This window comes from Phyllobates terribilis, unplaced genomic scaffold (genome assembly GCF_046119375.1).
Source record: "Phyllobates terribilis strain yellow unplaced genomic scaffold, ASM4611937v1 Scaffold_2__4_contigs__length_985480577, whole genome shotgun sequence".
In the NCBI taxonomy this organism is placed as follows: domain Eukaryota; kingdom Metazoa; phylum Chordata; class Amphibia; order Anura; family Dendrobatidae; genus Phyllobates; species Phyllobates terribilis.
The window spans coordinates 960,427,328-960,451,632 of NW_027362762.1; the positions used below are offsets into that span (position 1 = coordinate 960,427,328).

The 24,305-nt window shown below is 42.6% G+C and overlaps 1 protein-coding gene across 2 annotated transcripts in view; it reads left to right on the plus strand.

Annotated features, from left to right (window-relative positions):
• The window catches only part of LSAMP (limbic system associated membrane protein), a 1,076,006-nt gene that overhangs the window by 1,016,557 nt on the left and 35,144 nt on the right, over nucleotides 1-24,305 (plus strand). Inside the window, exon 7 of one of the 2 annotated variants that reach the window (XM_073668587.1) lies at nucleotides 7,158-7,193. The exons of the other annotated variant lie outside the window; for it this stretch is intronic. Within the exon in view, the coding sequence (XP_073524688.1) occupies nucleotides 7,158-7,193 (36 nt within the window). The remainder of the gene's footprint in view (nucleotides 1-7,157; nucleotides 7,194-24,305) is intronic. 2 annotated transcript variants of the gene reach the window in all.

Below are 24,305 nucleotides of genomic sequence, written 5' to 3' on the forward strand. Positions count from 1 at the left end.
TAACACTCACCCAAACACTAGCCTTAGCTCTAACAGTAGTCCTAGCCATAACACTCACCCTAACCCTAGCCTTATTCCTAACACTCACCCTAACCCTAGCCTTAACCCTAACAGTAGTCCTAGCCATAACATGACTCACCCTAACCCTAGCCTTATTCCTAACACTCACCCTAACCCTAGCCTTAATCCGAACAGTAGTCCTAGCCATAACACTCACCCTGACCCTAGCCTTATTCCTAACACTCACCCTAACCCTAGCCTTAGCCCTAACACTAACCCAAACCCTAGCCTTAAGTCTAACAGTAGTCCTAGCTATAACACTCACATTAACTCTAATCGTAACCCTAACAATAGTCCAAACCCTAACCCTCATCCTAACTCTATCCTTAACCCTAACAGTAATCCTAGGCCTAAAACTCACCCCAACTCTAGTCTTATCCCTAACACTAGTCCTAGTCCTAACACTCACCCTAACGTTAGCCTTAACCATAACAGTAGTCCTAGCCCTAACACTCACTCTAACCCTAGCTTTAGCCCTAACACTCACCCAAACCCTACCGCTAACCCTAACAGTAGTCCTAGCCATAACACTCATCCTAACCCTAACGCTAGTTCTAGCCCTAACATTAACCCTAATCCTAATCTTAACTCTACCACTAGTTCTAGCTCTAACACTCACCCTAATCGTAGCCCTAACTCTATCACTAGTCTTAGCCCTGACACTCACTCTATCTCTAGCCTTAAATGGAATCTGTCACCAGGTTTTTGTTACCGCATTTGAGAGCAGCACAATATAGGGGCAGAGACTCTAAATCCAGCGATTTGTCACTTGTGTGCTTACTGTCATTTTGATAAATTCACTGTTTTATCTGCTGCACATCTACCAATTCTCTGAATGCCGAGTTCCATATAACCCCGCCCACAGCACTGATTGGCAGCTTTCTGACCATGTACGGCGCACACACAAATCTGCCAATCAGTGGTGGGGGCGGGGCTATACAGAGCTCATGAATATGCTTGACTAGCTGTCAGCAGGATGACTAGTCCTCTAATGATAATCTCCTGCTGATAAAACAATGATTTTATAAAACCTACACTAAGCAGCCTAATAAGTGAGACATCGCTGGAATCAGGGTCTCTGCCTCTACATCATACTGCTCTTAGTATAGGTGGCCAAAAACCCAGTGACATATTCCCTTTAACCCTAACATTAATCCTAACCCTGATTAGGGTTAGAAAACCTATATAAAAAATGGAAAATATAATTATAATGTTTAGTGATTTTTTTTTTCTTTTTCTTAAAGGGGACCAGTTATTAAATTTAGGACAGCTTTCCTAGCACATAATGCTCCTGTACAGTGAAAATGGTACCACAGGGCTCCATCCTGGGACCTGTATTGTTCAACATCTTTATCAATGATTTAGATGAAGGAATTGAGGGTAAACTGATTAAATTTGCTGATGACACAAAGCTAGGAGGGATAGCTAATACTAGAGAAGAGAGAGAGAGGATTCAAAAAGACCTAAATAAACTGGAGCAGTGGGCAGCAACCAACAGAATGGTTTTTAACAGGGAAAAATGCAAAGTACTACATCTGGGCAATAAAAATGAAAAAAGCATATACAGAATGGGAGGAATAGAGCTAAGCAACAGTACATGTGAAAAAGACTTAGGTATACTAATAGATCATAGACTGAACATGAGTCAACAGTGTGATGCAGCAGCAAAAAAGGCAAATACAATTCTGGGATGTATTAACAGAAGCATACAGTCTAGATCACGTGAAGTCATTATCGGTCTTTACTCCTCTTTGGTCAGACCTCATCTGGAATACTGTGTACAGTTTTGGGCACCACATTTTAAAAAAGACATCGACAAACTGGAGCAAGTTCAGAGAAGAGCGACCAGAATGGTGACTGGTCTGCAAACCATGTCCTATGAGGAACGGTTGCAGGATTTGGGAATGTTTAACTTGCAAAAAAGAAGACTGAGAGGAGACTTAATAGCTGTCTACAAATATGTCAAGGGCTGTCACATTGTAGAAGGATCATCTTTATTCTCATTTGCACAAGGAAAGACTAGAAGCAATGGGATGAAACTAAATGGGAGGAGACACAGATTAGATATTAGAAAAAACTTTTTGACAGTTAGGGTGATTAATGAGTGGAACAGGCTGCCACGAGAGGTGGTGAGTTCCCCTTCAATGGACGTCTTCAAACAGAGGCTGGACAGACATCTGTCTGAGATGATTTAGTGAATCCTGCTTTGAGCCGGGGGTTGGACCAGATGACTCTGGAGGTCTCCTCCAACTCTACCATTCTATGATTCTATGATTCTATGATTCTATGAAAACATAATTCTGCCTTTTAGTGAAAACATAACGATGCCATATAGTGAACACAAAAACCTCATATATTCTATTATGCTCCTATACAGTTAAAAGGAAAAAGGAGCGCCATACAGTGAATTCCTGGTAGACGGTACAGTGGCGAGCCGTGCCTTCATAACAGCACAAAAGAGACAGAGAAACATAAATGTGTTACAAAGTGCCACCGTAATAGTGCCACACGGTGCCATAAAACTCAGTGCTACACATATTGCAATCCAATAGCAGTCTCCAAGTACAGAGCATTAATATAATAGTGCCATACGCTTCTGACATAACAGTGCCATACAGTACCCCTATAATATCACTGGGTCTACATATTAGTCTTATAGTGTAAATATTATGATTTATAAAATACAAAAGCACAGTTTCTACCATGACACATCTGCAATGTATCCCACACTGTAGGTTTCATAGAGGATGTGCACTACACGTATCTGCAAACCTTGCCTATGCATAATAAATCATGAAGTAGTAGGGCAGCGTATGTAGGGCAGTCTATGTGCACCTTGTGCAGGTCTGCTCTTGCCAACATGTGGGAGATTTCTATTGGGCTGCATCGCCACCTAGTGGTCAATTTTGATGCTGCAGCTCAGTTGTCAGAAGACCGTTCACCTGCCCCCAAAATATGGATGTAACCCTATAAATGATATTGATCTAATCTTTGTGAATGCCGCACATCTCTGTTACAGCGGCCTGTGCCTACAGCTTGGAGGCTTAATACAAATGCCATTATATGGGGGTCGGGGCAGACCGGGACCTGAGAGCTGCCATCTGGGCAGCTCTGAGCCGTATGTTATTCTATTATACAGTGACCTATATCCACTGCACTCTATAGAAGGATTATATTACGGCTGCCTATTACGGACGGCATTAATGTTATAATCTCCATTTGCTTTTTCACTGAATATGTATTTTGCTGGGTTAAAAATCTTGTAAATCAATGAACTGTGCGGATAATTATATCTTGTGGCTTATTGACGTCAAGAACCGAGGAAGGACTTAAGTAAATGTAAAGCTTTAAAAGATTATGGATGTATGTGTTAACCCCTTACCACCCGTCTCATCTACCAGCGGGATTAGGCAGGAAAATGCCTGCAAACAACAATCACATTGATCTCTGCTTTCTTGGATGCAGGTGATGCTGCTTGTGCACTCAGTCTATTGCCACTGAAGCCATTGACATCATTAATGACTTCACAGTCCACCATAGTGGTCCCCTGCCTATAATAATGTCCTTCATCCTCGCCCTTCCCTGTAACAATGTCCCCCATCCTGGCCCCTTCCAGGGATAATTTCCTCTATCTTGGCCTATTCTTGTAACAATGTCCCCATCCTCGCCCCTTTATGTAATAATGTCCACCACCCTGGCCCCTTTGTCTTATAATGTCCCCCATCCTGACCCCTTCCAAGTATAATGTACCCCATCCTCGGCCCCTTTCTGGTGTAATATCTCCAATTCTTGGCCCCTTTTAGTATTAATTACCCCCATACTGGGTTTCTTCCTGGTATAATGTTCTCCATCCTAGGCTCATTCCTGGTATAATGTCTCCCTTTCCTGGTATAATGTCCCCCATCATGGTATAATGTCCTCCATCATGGGCCCCTTCCTGGTATAATGTCCTCCATCCTGAGCCCCTTCTTGGTATAATGTCCTCCATCATGGGCCCCTTCCTGGTATATTGTCCTCCATCATGGGCCCCTTCCTGGTATATTGTCCTCCATCCTGGGCCACCTCCTGGTATAATGTCTCACTTTCCTGGTATAATGTCCTCCATCCTAGGCTCCTTCCTGGTATAATGTCCTCCATCATGGGCCCCTTCCTGGTATAATGTATCACTTTCCTAGTATAATGTCCTCCATCCTGAGCTCCTTCCTGGTATAATGTCCTCCATCCTGAGCTCCTTCCTGGTATAATGTCCTCCATCCTGTGATTCTTCCAATAATAATGTCCCTGTTCTTTGTTCTTCTCCAACAAATGTAAAAAAAAAACAATTCTTCTTACATTCCTCTGCTCCCAAGACATGTGACGTCTTCTTCTATAAGTGGCGCAGAAGACAGCAAATGTCTTCAGAGTGCAAGCGACGGGCAACGCATAATGTCACTTCTATGCACCGCCCGTGACTAGCACATCGACATCAGCTACCGGCGTCTGATTTACCCGCGGCGTGTATCCCAGTGCAGGGACCTGGAGAGTCTCTGCACCGCAATACATTTTAGCTGAATATGTGAATTTGAACATAAATCCAACTGAAATAGGACATTCAAGAAAGCACCTTTCTTGAATGTCCTTTTATACGGATCACTTATTGATGATCTATATATGGAGACATGCAGGGAGGATAGAGATTATGACAGCAATGTATCGACATTAGGTGCAATGTCAAAATAAATTTCTCCCGACCACAACATTTTGTCTATTTCACCCCCGTCCTTTCTGCTTTTGTACTTTCTCTATGAATTTGTTTATCTGGATATTATACCCAATGCCCAGAGGCTGCATGTAAAGCTAGAGGAGCGAAATACATAAATGTGAGTCCCATCACAGGTCACACAATGAGCACATACTTTTTATTATATGAGTAATAATTGTGCCTTCATTTTATTATTTAGGGAACCTCTAATTATTATTTGTTCGAAAACTTTTTTATTAAAACAGTATTTAGCATGTTGTGCCATATTGTATCAGGTGTTTGTAATGTTGTGCCTTATAATTACCTAAAGGAAGCCCTGAAGAAAAACCCTGAAGAATGGGGCGGTTTTCCTGCCAAGGGAGCAGGTTTTGGCTGCAGAAAAAATGCTGCATGAATACATAGCCATAGCCTCAAAAATGGCTGCCTATGGCTTTACCTTCCTGTTCTGAGATACAGAAGGAAGAGCAGCTCTGGAGTACAAACTACTGCTCCCACAAGTGAAACAACTTATGCATTTTGAGGGACAATGAGTTTCATTTATAAGGTGCAGGTAAATGGTGAGAGTTACACTTCCTATTAATCATGGAAATAGGGGAGCGCAGACCCATCGTTTCTGCAGCCATGATCTATCTCACAGTTATCATTGATGTTTTTAAAGGGATTTTATTGGTTTAATATAAATTAATTTTAATCAATGAGTAATAAATAGTTCTGCAACTTTCCGCTATAGTTTGTGGTTGAATTCAAGAACTCAGTTCACTTTCACTGCAAGCAAGCAATCTGCATGCGGAGGCTGGAAACAGGGATCCACTTAATGGTCTGCACTTTGAGGGTTTGTTACAATTGTATCTAACCTAGACAATTCTCTATGAAGCAAATATTTCAGCAGCATAAGTCTCCCTCCTGCCTGATACTTTGTTACATTTTACCATCTACAATACATTGTATCAGGCTGGAGTCCACAAAGTATTGTAACAAACCCGCAGGTGCCTGCACCATTCACCGCCTGCACCATTCACCGCCTGCACCATTCACCGCCTGCACCATTCACCGCCTGCTCCATTCACCGCCTGCTCCATTCACCGCCTTCTCCATTCACCGCCTGCACCATTCACCGCCTTCTCCATTCACCGCCTGCACCATTCACCGCCTGCTCCATTCACCGCCTTCTCCATTCACCGCCTGCACCATTCACCGCCTGCACCATTCACCGCCTGCTCCATTCACCGCCTTCTCCATTCACCGCCTGCACCATTCACCGCCTGCTCCATTCACCGCCTTCTCCATTCACCGCCTGCACCATTCACCGCCTTCTCCATTCACCGCCTGCACCATTCACCGCCTGCACCATTCACCGCCTGCTCCATTCACCGCCTTCTCCATTCACCGCCTGCTCCATTCACCGCCTTCTCCATTCACCGCCTGCACCATTCACCGCCTGCTCCATTCACCGCCTTCTCCATTCACCGCCTGCACCATTCACCGCCTGCACCATTCACCGCCTGCTCCATTCACCGCCTGCACCGTTCACCGCCTGCACCATTCACCGCCTGCACCATTCACCGCCTGCACCATTCACCGCCTGTTCCATTCACCGCCTGCTCCATTCACTGACAGCACCATTCACCGCCTGCACCATTCACCGCCTGCACCATTCACCGCCTGCACCATTCACCGCCTGCACCATTCACCGCCTGCTCCATTCACCGCCTGCTCCATTCACTGACAGCAAACACAGGCCTTGAATGTAAAAAACAAAACACCCAAAACGTAACAAACTTCCTTTTTCCTTACAATAGAGGATTTGGGGCTCCGTCGCAGAGTCCGCCACTTTAATGGCTCCATGCTGCACTTTTCTTCTATCAAGTGCAGCAGAAATCCAATGTAGATGTGTTTTTTTTTTATTTTATTCCCGTGATGCCACAGATTAAAAATCCCCATGACAACACTTCTTTGCTCTGGAAACCTTTTGCTAGCAACAAGGGCATTAAAACAAAATCAGGGATTTAATTGTTGTGAAGCCAAATGTCTCTGTGACAAAAGAGCGGGAAGTGTTATCATAGGGACAAAGCATTACAAATATTGAAGTATGTGTTTTACATTTTTAAACACCCACTCGAGGGCTGAAACATAAATGTCTACGATAGTTACTTGTTGGTTTCCATGAAATGCTCCCCGGTAGATAACAGAGAACCCTATCCCTCTGGCAGTGTCCGCCCAGCGCCCGCTCTGGAGGTAAGTAACGTTTTCCCCATGACTAAGGCTTACGTTGCCGCTGGGCGTCTTGTACACCGATCCCTTGTCTTGTCTCCTTTTATTTTTGTTGCCTTTGTTTATTATTTCTTTTTTTCCCCAGAACGTGTCATAGCCACAAAACCTATCCCTGCCGCAGGTCAGTATGATGTGTATAGACTAGAGACAACGCCTGGGTCATCATCCAAAGCATAACGGACCTACTATGGATCTACCAAAAGATTGAAAGCATAAAAGACCTACTATAGATCTACTATAGATCAAAAGCATAAAAGATCTACAGACCTACTATAGATCCAAAGCATAAAAGAGCTGCTACAGATCAACTATAGATCAAAAATATAAAAAATCTACAGATCTACTATAGATCCAAAGCATAAAAGATCTGCTACAGATCTACTCTAGATCCAAAGCATAAAAGATCTGCTATAGATCTACTATAGATCCAAAGCAAAAAAGATCTACTACAGATCTACTATAGATCCAAATCATAAAAGATCTGCTACACATCTACTATAGATCCAAAACATAAAAGATCTACTACAGATCTACTATAGAGCCAAAGCGTAAAATAACTACTACAGATCTATTATAGATCCAAAGCATAAAAGATCTACTACAGATCTACTATAGAGCCAAAGCGTAAAATAACTACTACAGATCTATTATAGATCCAAAGCATAAAAAATCTACTACAGATCAACTATAGATCAAAAATATAAAAAATCTACAGATCTACTATAGATCCAAAGCATAAAAGATCTGCTACAGATCTACTCTAGATCCAAAGTATAAAATATCTGCTTCAGATCTCCAATAGATCCAAAGTATAAAAGATCTGCTACAGATCTACTCTAGATCCAAAGTATAAAATATCTGCTTCAGATCTCCAATAGATCCAAAGTATAAAAGATCTGCTACAGATCTACTATAGATCCAAAGCATAAATGATCTGCTACAGATCAACTATAGATCCAAAGCATAAACGATCTGCTACAGATCTACTATAGATCCAAAACATTAAAAACCTACTACAGATTTACTATAGATCCAAAGCATAAAAGATCTACTACAGATCTACTATAGATTCAAAGCATAAATGATCTGCCACAAATCTACTATAGATCCAAAGCATAAAAGATCTGCTACAGATCTACTATATATCCAAAACATAAAAGATCTAATAGACCTACTTTAGATCATCTATAAAACCAAAAGATGTAAAGCATAAAAGACCTATTGCAGGTCTGCTGTAGATCTACTACACATCCAAAGCATAAAATACATACTTTAGATATACTGTAAAGGAAAAGATTTACTATAGATCTACCAAAAGATCTAAAGTATACAGGACATATTGTAGACCTGCTATAGATCCAAAAAAGACCTGGTATAACTCTACCAAAGGATCTAAAACATGGACGAGTAATAATAGATCTAGTATAGGATCCAAATCTACTATAGATCTACTATAAGATCTAAAGCATACAAGATGTACTATAACAATTTCTCTGATGCCCTAGAACAGGTTAATGGATTTAGGTTCTTTTGATCCTCTGTATAATTTTATAATTCACCAATATTAGTCTGTCGATGGATCAGTAATTTAAGACCGACTATAAATCTACTATAAACCTACTGTAGGATCTAAAGCATAGATCAACTACTATAGATCCCGAGTTCACTGCTGATTCGCTTCATATTTTTCACTGGAATTTGGCTTTTCTAATGCTGCTGAATTCCGGATTCCTTGTGTAAAGCTTTTGAAAGACGATACAATTATTTTTACCTTCAGTCACCACTAGGAGGAGCTCCTTACACATGGATTCATACAAAATTGTGTATTAAAAGGAAACTGTCAGTGGATCTTTGCTCTGTAATCTGAGAGTAGGGACTCAGACCCCAATTCAAGTGATGTGTCACTTACTGGGCTGTGTGTTGCTAATTCAATAAAATAAGTGTTTTATGAGCAGGAGATTATCACTGGAGTCCTAAGTGTCTCGTGCCTTCTGGTCAACTGATGTGTATAACCACGCCCCCACCACTGATTGGCAGCTTTCTGCCTATGCACAGTGAACACAGGAAGCTGCCAATCAGTGATGTGGGTGGGGTTTTAAACAGCTCAGCATTCCGAGCACTGCTAGATCTGAAGGAAAGAAAATAGTGATTGCATCAAAATGACAGACAAGCAACTGACACATTGCTGGAATCAGGTCTCAGCCCCTACATCACCCTACTCTCAGATTACATAGATAAACCTGTTGACAGATTCCCTTTAAAGTTTTTCTGATACAGAGCTCCAAATCGCCTGCACAGACAAAGTTACATGATAGTATTCAGAATGCCTGCGGCCACCACTGGAGGGAGCTGATCACATGGGGATTGTCTGATTTCACCAATCTTCTACACAGGGTCCGACTGGCCTGGCGGGGTATCAGGGAAATCCTCCTGCAGAAGAGAGGGGGGAGAAAAAGAAGTAAAAAAAAAAAAAAGCTTGCGGTTTTTAAGGGCATGGGCCCTTTAAAAGTGCAGACAGAGTATAACAGGGATGTGCACACACAGTGTTCATTACGTGAACCGCCACGTTGCACGTCCCGATGAACACTGATGATCTGGCGTCGTCGGCATATGACGTCACTGTCATGCATCCACTGCGACAGGCGTACTCATGTCAGCCGCCGGCCTCTGCTCAGTTGGCGGCCTTGAGCGCTCCGGATCTGTAGTGGAGGACACCGCATGGCGCCAGGAGTCCAGGAAGGTAAGAGGAACAAGGGGCCAGGATGGCTATATAGGGGGCAGCATCGATATATGGGGGGATCAGCATGGATATATAGGGGGCCAGCATGGATATATTGGGGGAAGTGCATGGATATATGGGGGGGGCAGCATGGATATATGGGGGAGCCAGCATGGATTTATGAGGGGAACCTGCATGGATATATGGGGGGCCAGCATGGATATATTGGGGGTCCTGCATGGATATATGGGGGGGCCAGCATGGATTTATGGGGGAATCTGCATGGATATATGGGGGGGCCAACATGGATATATGGGGAAGTCAGCATGGATATATGGGGGTGGCAGCATGGATATATGGGGGAGTCAGCATGGATATATGGGGGGCGGCAGCATGGATATATGGGGGAGCCTGCATGGATATATGGGGGAACCTGCATGGAAATATGGGGGCCAGCATGGATATATGGGGGGCCAGCATGGATTTATGGGGGAACCTGCATGGATATATGGGGGGGGGGCAGCATGGATATATGGGGGGGGTCAGCATGGATATATGGGGGAGCCTGCATGGATATATGGGGGGCCTGCATGGATATATGGCAGAGACAGCATGGATTTATGGGGGAACCTGCATGGATATATGCGGGGGCCAGCATGGATATATGGGGGAGCCTGCATGTGGATATGGGGGCCAGCATGGATATATGGGGGGGCAGCATGGATATATGGGGGGGCCTGCATGGATATATGGGGGGCCTGCATGGATATATGGGGGAGTCAGCATGGATTTATGGGGGAACCTGCATGGATATATGCAGGGGCCAGCATGGATATATGGAGGGGCAGCATGGATATATGGGGGGGCCAGCATGGATATATGGGGGGGGCCAGCATGGATATGGGGGAGCCAGCATGGATATATGGGGGGCAGGAGAAGGGATAAGGGGGGGCCTATATGGATATATGGTGGGACCAGCATGACTATATGGGGGCAGGACAATGGACATATGGGGGCCCAGATGGCTATATGTCGGGGGGTGCAGGGGAAGCAGGACAAGGGATATGGGGGCCAGGGTGGATATATGGGTGGCAGGACAAGGGATATGGGGGCCAGGATGGATATATGGGGGCAGGACAAGTGATATGGGGGCCAGGTTGGATCTATGGGGGGGCAGGACAAGGGATATGGGGGGGCTAGGATGGATATATGGGGGGGCAGGACAAGGGATATGGGGGGCAGGACAAGGGATATGGGGGCGAGGATGGCTGTATGGGGGTGAGGGTGGCTGTATGGGGGGCAGGACAAGGGATATTGGGGCCAGGATGGACATTTTGAGGGGCCAGGACAAGGGAAATATGGGGGCCAAGACAAGGGACATATGGGAGCCTGAATGGCTATATGCGGGGGGCAGGATAAGGGATATGGGGGCCAGGATGGATATATGCGTGAGCCAAGACAAGGGACACATGGGAGCCAGGATGGCTATATGGGGGATCAGGACAAGAGATATATGGGGGCAAGGACAATGGACATATGAGGGTCAGGGAGGATATATGGGGGGCCAGGATGAGGGACATATGGGGGCCAGGCTGGACAAGGGGATCAGGCTGGACAAGGTACATGGGGACCAGGCTGGACAAGGGACATATCGGGCCAGGATAGATATCTGGGGACCAGGACAAGGGACATATGGGGGCCAGGATAGATATCTGGGGACCAGGACAAGGGACATATGGGGGCCAGGATGGATATCTGGGGGCCAGGACAAGGGACATATGGTGGCCAGGATGGATATCTGGGGGCCAGGCTGGACAAGAGACATAGGGGGCCAGGCTGGGGCACATTATTAAATGGGGCCAGGATGAGGGACTTAATTACTGTTTGGGGGCCAGATTGAGGAACATACAATATTGGTCTATGGTAGCAAGTGGGGAACATAATTACTTTTTAGGGTCCAATTAGGGACATTATTACTACTGCAATATAATTTACTTTTTTTGGAAATTGTTTTTCATGGGGAGGGGGGACAAAAAGGGAGGTCCTGTTAGCACTTTGTCACTTTTTTTATTCATCTGGTGTGTTATAGAAGTTGGGGAAAAAGTGCTCTAGAAGCGATCAGCTATTGATGCGTGTTATTTTCTGCAGAGGCGAGTCCTAGCTGGAAGAAGTGATGGCGGTCTGTGCCAGATGAAGAAAAAAAGCGAAGATGATGGACTTCACCTAGAGATGTGACTGGTGAGTCAGTGTATTACATGTACACGCATACTATACACTATATACAGAGCTCCTGTGTATAATGTCACTGGTGATCACTGTATTACCTGTACACTATATACTATATACAGAGCTCCTGTGTTATAATGTCACTGGTGATCCCTGTATTACCTGTACACTATATACAGAGCTCCTGTGTATAACGTCACTGGTGATCACTGTATTACCTGTATACTGACACTATATACAGAGATCCTATGTATAATGTCACTGGTGATCCCTGTATTACCTGTACACTGACACTATATACAGAGCTCCTGTGTATAATGTCACTGGTGATCCCTGTATTACCTGTACACTATACACTATATACAGAGCTCCTGTGTGTAATGTCACTGGTGATCACTGTATTACCTGTACACTATACACTATATACAGAGCTCCTGTGTATAACGCCACTAGTGATCACTGTATTACCTGTACACTATACACTATATACAGAGCTCCTGTGTATAACGTCACTGGTGATCACTGTATTACCTGTACACTATACACTGTATATAGAGCTCCTGTGTATAATGTCACTGGTGATCACTGTATTACCTGTACACTGACACTATATACAGAGCTCCTATGTATAATGTCACTGGTGATCACTGTATTACCTGTACACTATACACTATATACAGAGCTCCTGTGTATAACGCCACTAGTGATCACTGTATTACCTGTACACTATACACTATATACAGAGCTCCTGTGTATAACATCACTGGTGATCACTGTATTACCCGTACACTATACACTGTATACAGAGCTCCTGTGTATAACGCCACTAGTGATCACTGTATTACCTGTACACTATACACTATATACAGCGCTCCTGTGTATAATGTCACTGGTGATCACTGTATTACCTGTACACTATAAACTGTATACAGAGCTCCTGTGTATAATGCCCCTGTTTATTCCTGTTTTACCTGTACACTGACACTATATACAGAGCTCCTGTGTATAATGTCACTAGTGATCACTGTATTACCTGTACACTGACACTATATACAGAGCTCCTGTGTATAATGTCACTGGTGATCCCTGTATTACCTGTACACTACACAATACATACAGAGCTCCTGTGTATAATGTCATTGGTGATCACTGTATTACCTGTACACTGTCACTATATACAGAGCTCCTGTCTATAATGTCACTGGTGATCACTGTATTACCTGTATACTGACACTATATACAGAACTCCTATGTATAATGTCACTGGTGATCCCTATATTACCTGTACACTGACACTATATACAGAGCTCCTATGTATAATGTCACTGGTGATCACTGTATTACCTGTACACTATACACTATATACAGAGCTCCTGTGTATAATGTCACTGGTGATCACTGTATTACCTGTACACTATACACTATATACAGAGCTCCTGTGTATAATGTCACTGGTGATCCCTGTATTACCTGTACACTATACACTATATATAGAGCTCCTGTGTATAATGTCACTGGTGATCACTATATTACCTGTACGCTGACACTATATACAGAGCTCCTGTGTATAATGTCACTGGTGATCACTCTATTACCTGTACACTATACACTATATATACAGCTCCTGTGTATAATGTCACTGGTGATCACTGTATTACCTGTACACTATACACTATATACAGAGCTCCTGTGTATAATGTCACTGGTGATCACTATATTACCTGTACGCTGACACTATATACAGAGCTCCTGCGTATAATGTCACTGGTGATCACTGTATTACCTGTATGCTGACACTATATACAGAGCTCCTGTGTATAATGTCACCAGTGATCCCTGTATTACCTGTACGCTGACACTATATACAGAGCTCCTGTGTATAATGTCACTGGTGATAACTGTATTACCTGTACACTATATACAGAGCTCCTGTGTATAATGTCACTGGTGATCACTGTATTATCTGTACACTATACACTATATACAGAGCTCCTGTGTATAATGTCTCTGGTGATCCCTGTATTACCAGTACACTGACACTATATACAGAGCTCCTATGTATAATGTCACTGGTGATCACTGTATTACCTGTTCACTATATACTATATACAGAGCTCCTGTGTATGTCACTGATGACCACTGTATTTCCTGTACACTGACACTATATACAGAGCTCCTGTGTATAATGTCACTGGTGATCACTGTATTACCTGTACACTATATACAGAGCTCCTGTGTATAATGTCACTGGTGATCACTGTATTACCTGTACACTATATATTATATACAGAGCTCCTGTGTATAATGTCACTGGTGATCACTGTATTACCAGTACACTGACGCTATATACAGAGCTCCTGGGTATAATGTCACTGGTGATCACTGTATTATCTGTACACTACACACTATATACAGAGCTCATGTGTATAATGTCACTGGTGATCACTGTATTACCTGTACACTATATACAGAGCTCCTGTGTATAATGTCACTGGTGATCACTGTGTTACCTGTACACTATACACTATATACAGAGCTCCTGTGTATAATGTCATTGGTGGTCACTGTATTACCTGTACACTATACACTATATACAGAGCTCCTGTGTATAATGTCATTGGTGGTCACTGTATTACCTGTACACTATACACTATATACAGAGCTCCTGTGTATGTCACTGGTGATCACTGTATTACCTGTACACTATATACTGTATACAGAGTTCCTGTGTATAATGTCACTGGTGATCCCTGTATTACCTGTACACTATACACTATATACAGAGCTCCTGTGTATAATGTCACTGGTGATCACTGTATTACCTGTACACTATACACTATATACAGAGCTCCTGTGTATAATGTCACTGGTGATCACTGTATTACCTGTACACTATACACTATATACAGAGCTCCTGTGTATATTGTCACCGGTGATCACTGTATTACCTGTACACTAAATACAGAGCACCTGTGTATAATGTCACCGGTGATCACTGTATTACCTGTACACTAAATACAGAGCACCTGTGTATAATGTCACTGGTGATCACTGTATTACCTGTACACTGACACTATATACAGAGCTCCTGTGTATAATGTCACTGGTGATCACTGTATTACCTGTATGCTGACACTATATACAGAGCTCCTGTGTATAATGTCACCAGTGATCCCTGTATTACCTGTACGCTGACACTATATACAGAGCTCCTGTGTATAATGTCACTGGTGATAACTGTATTACCTGTACACTATATACAGAGCTCCTGTGTATAATGTCACTGGTGATCACTGTATTATCTGTACACTATACACTATATACAGAGCTCCTGTGTATAATGTCTCTGGTGATCCCTGTATTACCAGTACACTGACACTATATATAGAGCTCCCATGTATAATGTCACTGGTGATCACTGTATTACCTGTTCACTATACACTATATACAGAGCTCCTGTGTATGTCACTGATGACCACTGTATTTCCTGTACACTGACACTATATACAGAGCTCCTGTGTATAATGTCACTGGTGATCACTGTATTACCTGTACACTATATACAGAGCTCCTGTGTATAATGTCACTGGTGATCACTGTATTACCTGTACACTATATACTATATACAGAGCTCCTGTGTATAATGTCACTGGTGATCACTGTATTACCAGTACACTGACGCTATATACAGAGCTCCTGGGTATAATGTCACTGGTGATCACTGTATTATCTGTACGCTATACACTATATACAGAGCTCATGTGTATAATGTCACTGATGATCACTGTATTACCTGTACACTATATACAGAGCTCCTGTGTATGTCACTGGTGATCACTGTATTACCTGTACACTATACACTATATACAGAGCTCCTGTGTATGTCACTGGTGATCACTGTATTACCTGTACACTATATACTGTATACAGAGTTCCTGTGTATAATGTCACTGGTGATCCCTGTATTACCTGTACACTATACACTATATACAGAGCTCCTGTGTATAATGTCACTGGTGATCACTGTATTACCTGTACACTATACACTATATACAGAGCTCCTGTGTATATTGTCACCGGTGATCACTGTATTACCTGTACACTAAATACAGAGCACCTGTGTATAATGTCACCGGTGATCACTGTATTACCTGTACACTAAATACAGAGCACCTGTGTATAATGTCACCGGTGATCACTGTATTATCTGTACACTGACACTATATACAGAGCTCCTGTGTATAATGTCACTGGTGATCACTGTATTACCTGTACACTATATACTATATACAGAGCTCCTGTGTATAATGTCACTGGTGATCCCTGTATTACCTGTACACTAAACACTGTATACAGAGCTCCTGTGTATAATGTCACTGGTGATCCCTGTATTACCTGTACACTGACACTATATACAGAGCTCCTGTGTATAATGTCACTCGTGATCCCTGTATTACTTGTACACTATACACTATATATAGAGCTCATGTGTATAATTTCACTGGTGGCAATAACAGTGTTGTTAGTAATGTGGTTTGTATGCATGATCAGTATTGTAGTAGTCGGTCACTATTGGATGGTAACGTTGTGGCGGTATTTGTCCCTTGTTTGTGGTATTATTATTAGGTCACTATGTGGTGGTAATATGTGGTCTGGTCACGGTGTGGAAATACTTGTCCCTTGTATGTGGTATTATTCGATCATTATGTGGTCTGGTCATGATATGGCGGCCTTTTTTCCTTGTATGTGGTATTATTCGGTCACTATAAGGTGGTAATATGTGATCAGGTCATGGTGTGGCAGTATTTGTCCCTTGTATGTGGTATTATTTGGTCACTATATGGTGGTAATATGTGATCAGGTCATGGTGTGTCAGTATTTCTCCCTAGTATGTGGCATTATTCAGTCACTATATGGTGGTAATATGTGATCAGGTCATGGTGTGTCAGTATTTCTCCCTTGTATGTGGCATTATTCAGTCACTATGTGGTGGTAATATATGATCTGGTCATGGTGTGGCGATATTTGTCCCTTGTATGTGGTATTATTGCTCTTGGTATAGTGGATTGGGTTGTGTATAGCGGTCATTTGTTCTCTCTGATATTAATTAGAGAAGATTCTTTATTTCCATTAGAGATTAAATACTTGGACCAGAGCGGCAGAGATGCACTTACAGGGGTTCTCCGGTGAAAAAGAGTAATCACCTCTCCACGGGATATGTGATAATGTATTGATTGGTGGGGGTCTGACTGCTGGGACTCAATCGGCAGAATGTGGAGCTTTTATCCCCACTAGACTGGAGTGGCATGTGAGACTTAACCACTGATCCATTCATTCCCTCAGTGGCTGTGAGCGCTGCTCTTGTTTTTTTCTGGAACCCCAAAGAGAATGAATGTTTCTGTGGTCAGACGTCCCACCTGCCGCTCCACTATAACAGGGATAATGGCTAACAGGTATTTACATATAGCTATAGGGTGGGCCCCTAGAGTCAATTCCCCCTGTGGGCCCCAGACACTCCAGTCCGACCCTGCTTCTACATATAGGATCAGTTAGGTGTAAATAGCAAACTGAGCTTTAATTACCTTCCTTGGTCTTTGTTGTGTGGCTGCAGCCGCGACGTCATGTTGACAGTGCTGCAGCCAATCATTGAGCAGTGGAGGCACAGCACTGGACCTGGAGCCAGTGTTTTTCTGCACCTAACTGATCCTTAGGGCAGAAGATTGGTGAAACTGGACAACCCCTATGTAGTGAGCTCCCTCTAGTGGTGGCTGCAGACAGTCTGAATTCTATCATATTGCTTGGCCTGTGCTGGGGATTTGGAGCTTTGCATCAGAAAAACTAAGCTCCAACCTCCACAAAAAAAGATATTCTAAAATGAAGCAGCTGGATCTATTCAGATGGTCTTACATGGTGGACCCTGTAGAACAGATGCACACTGGAATATGGAGAGGTACGACGGGAAAGAACACCTAACACCGGAGGTCAGTGCACACGCTGCTGCCCACGTGAAGAAGCCGCAGTCATCTATCAGACTTTCTCTGTCATACAGAGCGAATGTGCAAATAACAAGACGGATCCGGAATAATTCAGCGCCGGCTCAGAGACGATAATGAAATCTGTGCACCGGTGTAAATGACCTGCAGTCGCTGCAATAATGCAGAGGGGGCGCCAGCTCGTTAATTATAGTGCTTAATCAGTCAGCGGGTGAGGAGGCCAATATTGCTCCTGGATAGGAGGTCATCAGCACCAGAAGATTAGCAGACAGGGAACATTAGTAAATTAGATGAATCCCTAAGGGAAAGAGTTACAGCAAGTAGAGATGTGATATAGAGGTGCGTAACTGTGCTGGATCCCATTCACTTCTATGGGAATCACAGGACTGCAGAGTAACAGCAGAGCTGCGTCACATTGTATCATCTCCAGGAGTCAATGCTTTTCTACAGATCATGGGAATCCTGGAATCGGGGGATCTTGCATTGGAGCTCTGGAGCTTCAAGTTGAATCTCGGCTGCAAAAGTGTGAATGCAGCTCTGGATGTGAATGGAGAACAGCCACCAGCAGAGCAGCCATTAAACAGCACAGCAAGGAACGTCTTCAGTTGTACTTAGGACCTAGACTAAGCTCATGGAGTTCGGCTAAATACATGTCTCAGGATTTGGAGTATGACCCAGGCTTGTCCTCCTTCTTTGCAGTAGATCCTCTCTGTAGCAGTAGATCACTAGACAGTTTTCTTACTAACACACTGGATCAATCACTAATCATCTAACCAAAGTCGCCATTTCCATCTCACTAGTGTAGAAACCATGTAATCCGCATTACTTTCCTGTAGGTTGATCACCGCTGTCCATGGTCCTGAACCCCTCGAGAAACCTAAGACGTTGGCATTTAGGGTCTCGGTACAGGAATCTATAATGCGTTCCACCCTAGAAGACGTGCAGGTCCATACACAACCCCAAGTGTCACCATAGACATTGGACTATTGCTGGCAGATACCTCTAAGGTTGAGCTTTACTTGGGGGAAATGAGGGTCCTACATGGGTCATTTTTGGATCTCTTCACAAATTCATCATCGTTGTGCTCAAGAATCGCTTTGAAAATCCCAATGAAGTCGGCACAACCTGTATGTTAACGGAGCGTTAACCAAGATAAGTCCAATCCAAAACAGAGGAAAGTCTCCAGCAAAAGATCAGTTGCACTTCCTAAATCGTAACAACATAAATCTTTGTTATGCAGTCAACAGAAAAGTCCGGACAAGACAGATAAAAAAACATTTCAAAATGTGCCCATTGTGCCAGGAACTATTTCCTAAGCCAAAATCTGGCACTGGGAGGGAAACAACCCACGTAAACCGTCATGATAATGTATAGAGCCATGTAATATAATGGATATCTGTAGTAGGTGTAAATAGACTCTACCCAAAAAGTGATGTCACATAGTGTTCAGTGACCAAAAAGATGCGATGCCCACGGACAGATACATAAGTAACGCAGAAAAATATAAAAGAGGTGACACTGTGCAATAAGGTGCCATGTGCAGAGTCACCCCGGTGAATTGGTTCATTGGAAAAGGGAATGAGGACGTCATGTGTATCGCCGTAGGAGGTGGCTTCCTCAGGAGTTCTGTGGATCCTGAGGAAGCCACTACTTGTGGCGATACACATGAGGTCCTTATTTCTACATTATGCTTTTCCAATGACACTGCATTACTTATATACTTATATATATACTATTATATACTTACATACTATTCCTCCTACATTGTTATTGACCACTATCTGACATCTCTTTATGGGTAGTGTCCATCTATAGCTTTTTTAGATATTCATTAGATCTACTATACTCTATGTATGATATGTTTTGGTTTATAATACTAAGGTAAAATACTGACCCAATACTGAATGTGTGAACATGGCCTGTAAGTTTGAGTAGAAACAGTTGCAAAGGTTTTTTTGTGCCTTACAATCAGATCAGTCTCCACCGACCCCAAACTTAGTGTTTCCCCAATCTAAGGGGAGATAATGTGGTAGACTTATCTGCAGTCCCATGCAAGATGAGCACGAGTTGTGCCAAATGACCAACTCAGATCTGCCGCATCTGTATATTGCTATAATGGGGGGTTGATAATTGCCAGGTCTTTAGTGCTTGGCATCTACACTTAGATAATTAGATCAGAATCTGATCTGCCTGCAGTCCCATGTAAAATTAAAGGGAAACATTGAAATTAACTTCCATGGGACCATGCAGATAATATTCAGTGCAAAGATATACCACCACCACTATCAGAGGTTTCCTCTGCTGCTGGCTTAATTAGGATATAAAGGGTGCTCGGCTGCATTGCCCTGCTGGAGCTGTAATGCCCGCACCCATGCCGGATGTTTTCTGACCGTAGAGTGCATTGAATTATAAGGGAGCGGAAGTTTTGAATGCAGCTCTGGGGGTGACTGGAGCATAAGACTCTAGGTCACTTAGGGCAAGAGGGCAAAGTTGCCCTGAAGTCCCCCAGCTTGCTCAATGGGTATAGAGAACGCACTCTGCTGCAGTGCATTGTGGGAGATCTAGTGTTAACACGATGGGTGAAAATGATCTAAAGTATAAAGCGAGGTTCTCTTAGGAATGATTGTTGTTTTCTGCGCCCGGAGCTCATTTCCCTGCAGACAATATACAGGGAGCGTCTCGCCATAGTCGTATAAAAGCCGAGCAGTAAAATCTCCGCCGCTCTGATCGACTGCGACTCGAGCAGAAATTGCAGTTACTTAAGGAATCTGGATGATCTGCGTTCTGTCCCGGCTCAATATCCGAGGTGATTAGAGGAGGAGGAGGAGGGCCGCTGCCGAGATGGAAGCGCCTATCAGTATAATTCGATCTTCATATTAATGTAAACTAATGTCATTTGCCCCTTAATGGACGCTAATACGATCCACGCCGCCATCCTCAGACCTCTATCATTAGTGTAATGGCCGCCGAGGGTCTAGAATAAGTCTCCTCTCCTCTAAAGACTTTACAATTGTGACATGAAGAAAAGCAGCCGGAGAAAGATATTACAGCGTTCAATTTCCTCCTGACAGTAATCATCAGCTTTACACTGACTGGGGCGAGCGCTCTATTAGAGAGACATCACACCTAGAGGAGCCGCTCTCCGCCTCGCCCGCTCACTCCTCCTCGCCCGCTCGCTCGCTCACTCCTCCTCCTCCTCCCGCAGATCATTTGTTCTCATTTAGATTTATTTATTTACAAATGAGAAGTAAATTGCCGCCATTTCCATAAGTGCAAGCGCTAAGGATCGCGGCGAGGAGCGCGGGAGCGGGTGAGGATAATGCAGAACGGAAGCAGATACATTGTATCAATTACAAAGTGACAGTTCCTTAAAGTGACGCTGACACTAATTCCTAGTCGCTGCATCTCCCACCACAAGAATTAGTGACAGTGTCACTTTAAATATGTCACATTTTAGGTTGTTTCTTCCTCTGCAGCATTGGAAGGGGGGATGGTAATTGCTGGTATGAAGAAATGCATTATGGGCCCTAATTAGCTGATACTATACATAAAGCCCGAGTCGTTGATGTCACATCCTTTATCAGGGGCAATATATTAAAAAGATTATCAGCCTCTGTAATTAGGACCTGCCATCAGAAATAGCCAGTTTTAGCAGATTTTTTGCTCCTGCCGCTCCCCCTGAAGATGTTTTTTTTTTTTTTTTTTTTTAAATCCGCCATACGGTTCCAGAGATCTGTGCCCTTTACTAAGAAATGGCGGCTCACAGGATCCTCGGGGGCGTGTCTTCAGGCTCCTCTGCATAATTAACTTGTGAGTCACGCCCACTCGGTAATGGTCAAAAAAATGAGTACAAAATAAATAGGTCCATATCTATGGAACCGTATGGTGGATTTAAAAAAAATGAAAAAACGGGTTACTCAGGGGAGCAATGGGAATAATATAATAAGGGAATGTTTGACCTGGTGACTAGTCCCCTTGAAAAGATTTCTCTACATTTTAAAGTAGGTTGCCCCAAAAATAAGCTGATCACAGGGTGGTTGGATCAATGATCAGATGTGATCTATAGAGGAATCTAGCAGCACCTGTTCAAATTAAATACAGCTCCCCTAGAGGACAAAGGTAGCATTACATGTTTTTAAGTGTAATGCGAGGATGTGCTGGTTCCAGAGCAGGGGTGGACATACCAGTGGTGCCACCTGTGCACATAGGGACCCAAGAGGAAATGGGGCCCATATCCTCCTCTAAAGCAGGTGGAATTGTGCATTATGATGAACCTGCAAAGGGCCCCTATTTTCTTGCACTTTTTTGTGTGTCCCCCAGTGTTCCAGTGACAGACATGACTAAAAAAGCCACAGAAGTCTGATTAGCGGAGGTTTGATGTAATAATGATATGGAGTTGCTAAGAAACGTTTACCTTTTCTGGGCAGAAATAGAGATGACCAGTTACTATAATGACCATTTAGGCTATATTCACACTTTGCGTTATTTTGCTGCGTCTTTTTAATGCAAATTTAAAGCTGCGTTTTACAGTAACAGCAAATGCTAGATGATTTCAGAAATCTCATGGAGACACTTTTTTTTTTTCCTGACAGAATGGGAAAACTGCTGCGTTTTTTGCAGACTGCAGGGTGTCACTTCTATCAGGGCTTTGCAGCGTTTTTTTTATCCATAGAAAGCAACGAGTGAGTGCAAAAATTTCACAAAAACCTCAGGTATCAAGTTTTGCTGAGTTTTTGGTGCAGAAAGCTCAGGAAGTTGCATTATGTCTTTTTTTTATGCCCTAAACTTTCTCGAGACAAAAACGCTGCAAAAAAAACTCAGCAAAACCTGCTTTCTGTAAGCAGCTTCTTTACTGTCACGAGAGCAGGTTTTTTGCTTGCAGATAAAAACGCAGCAAAAAAGTAGCGTGTGAATATGACCTAACACAGGCAACTGGAGAAATCCAAAAACAGCGAGCGTGACGGAGTGACTTAGCGTTTCCTTTGCTTTTCTGCCCCTTTTTCTAGAGTTTACACAACTTTCTATTAAAGAGAAACCACAGAAAGAAAAACATTTCTGATAGAAGAGCGTTGCTACAATTGTATCCGGAGCAAACAATCATCTTTAACCCCTTCCTTCCATGAACAATTTTAGTTTTCGCTCTTTCATTTTTTCGTCCCCTTCTTTCAAAAGTAATAACTATATTTTTTTTGCGTGGTCTTGGTCGTATGAGGACTTGTTTCTGGCCGGACGAGTTACCGATGTTAATGACATCATTCACTTTACTGTACAATGTTCATGAAAAGAGTGAAACGATTCCTAGTGGGGCAAAATAATATTATTCTCCAGGTCAGTAGATCTATAGTTTTTTTTTATATATATATATATTTGAACAGTTAAAAGAAATCAGAACTTTGTAACAAAAATGTGTATTGTGTCACTATTTTCTGAGATACGTGACTTTTTCTTATTTTTCCGTGGACGGAGCTGTGTGACGAGCTGAAATGTTTATTGCTACCATTCTGGGGAATATACAATGATTTGAGCTCTTTTTTTTTGTCATACTTTGGAGGATGTGAAGTGACCAAAAAATTACATTTCCAGTGTTTGCAATTTACCGTATTGGTTAAATCATTTTACAATTTTATAGACTTTTATGGCTATGGCTTATTTTTTTCTTTCATATCTTTATTTAATTCAAGATTATATGATTTGTAAAAAAAAAAAACGTTATTAACTTTCACTTACAGCTGCATCTCACAAAATTAAAATATCATCAAAAACTAAATTTATTTCAGTTCTTCAATACAAAAAGTGAAACTCATATATTATATACACTGTGTTCCAAATTATTATGCAAATAATATTTTCTCAGATTTTCCCAAATTACCTATATGAATTGCAGTCATTGTAATTTTCCAGTCAAATAACTATTGGAGTACAATTGAAAGGTTTTTGTACAATCTGCCTATGATAACAGGATATTTTTAAAAAAATAAAAAACTCAAACTGCACTCAAAATGCATGTTCCAAATTATTATGCACAGCAGAGTTTTCAACCTTTTCATTTTAATAAAGAACAAAAAAAATGGTCATTTTTGAAATTATAAGCATTAGCAGGTTATTACACACTGAAATCAAACAGTTTTCAACTCAAAACTTTATTCTAGGTGATGTTACATTTGCACATAGGACCCCTTGTTCGAAAGGAGCTTCTGAACTCTCTCGTCCATTGAATTTGTCAGGTTTTGGATGGTTTCTGCTTCAATTGTTTTGCATGAGGACAGAATACCCTCCCAGAGCTGTTGCTTAGATG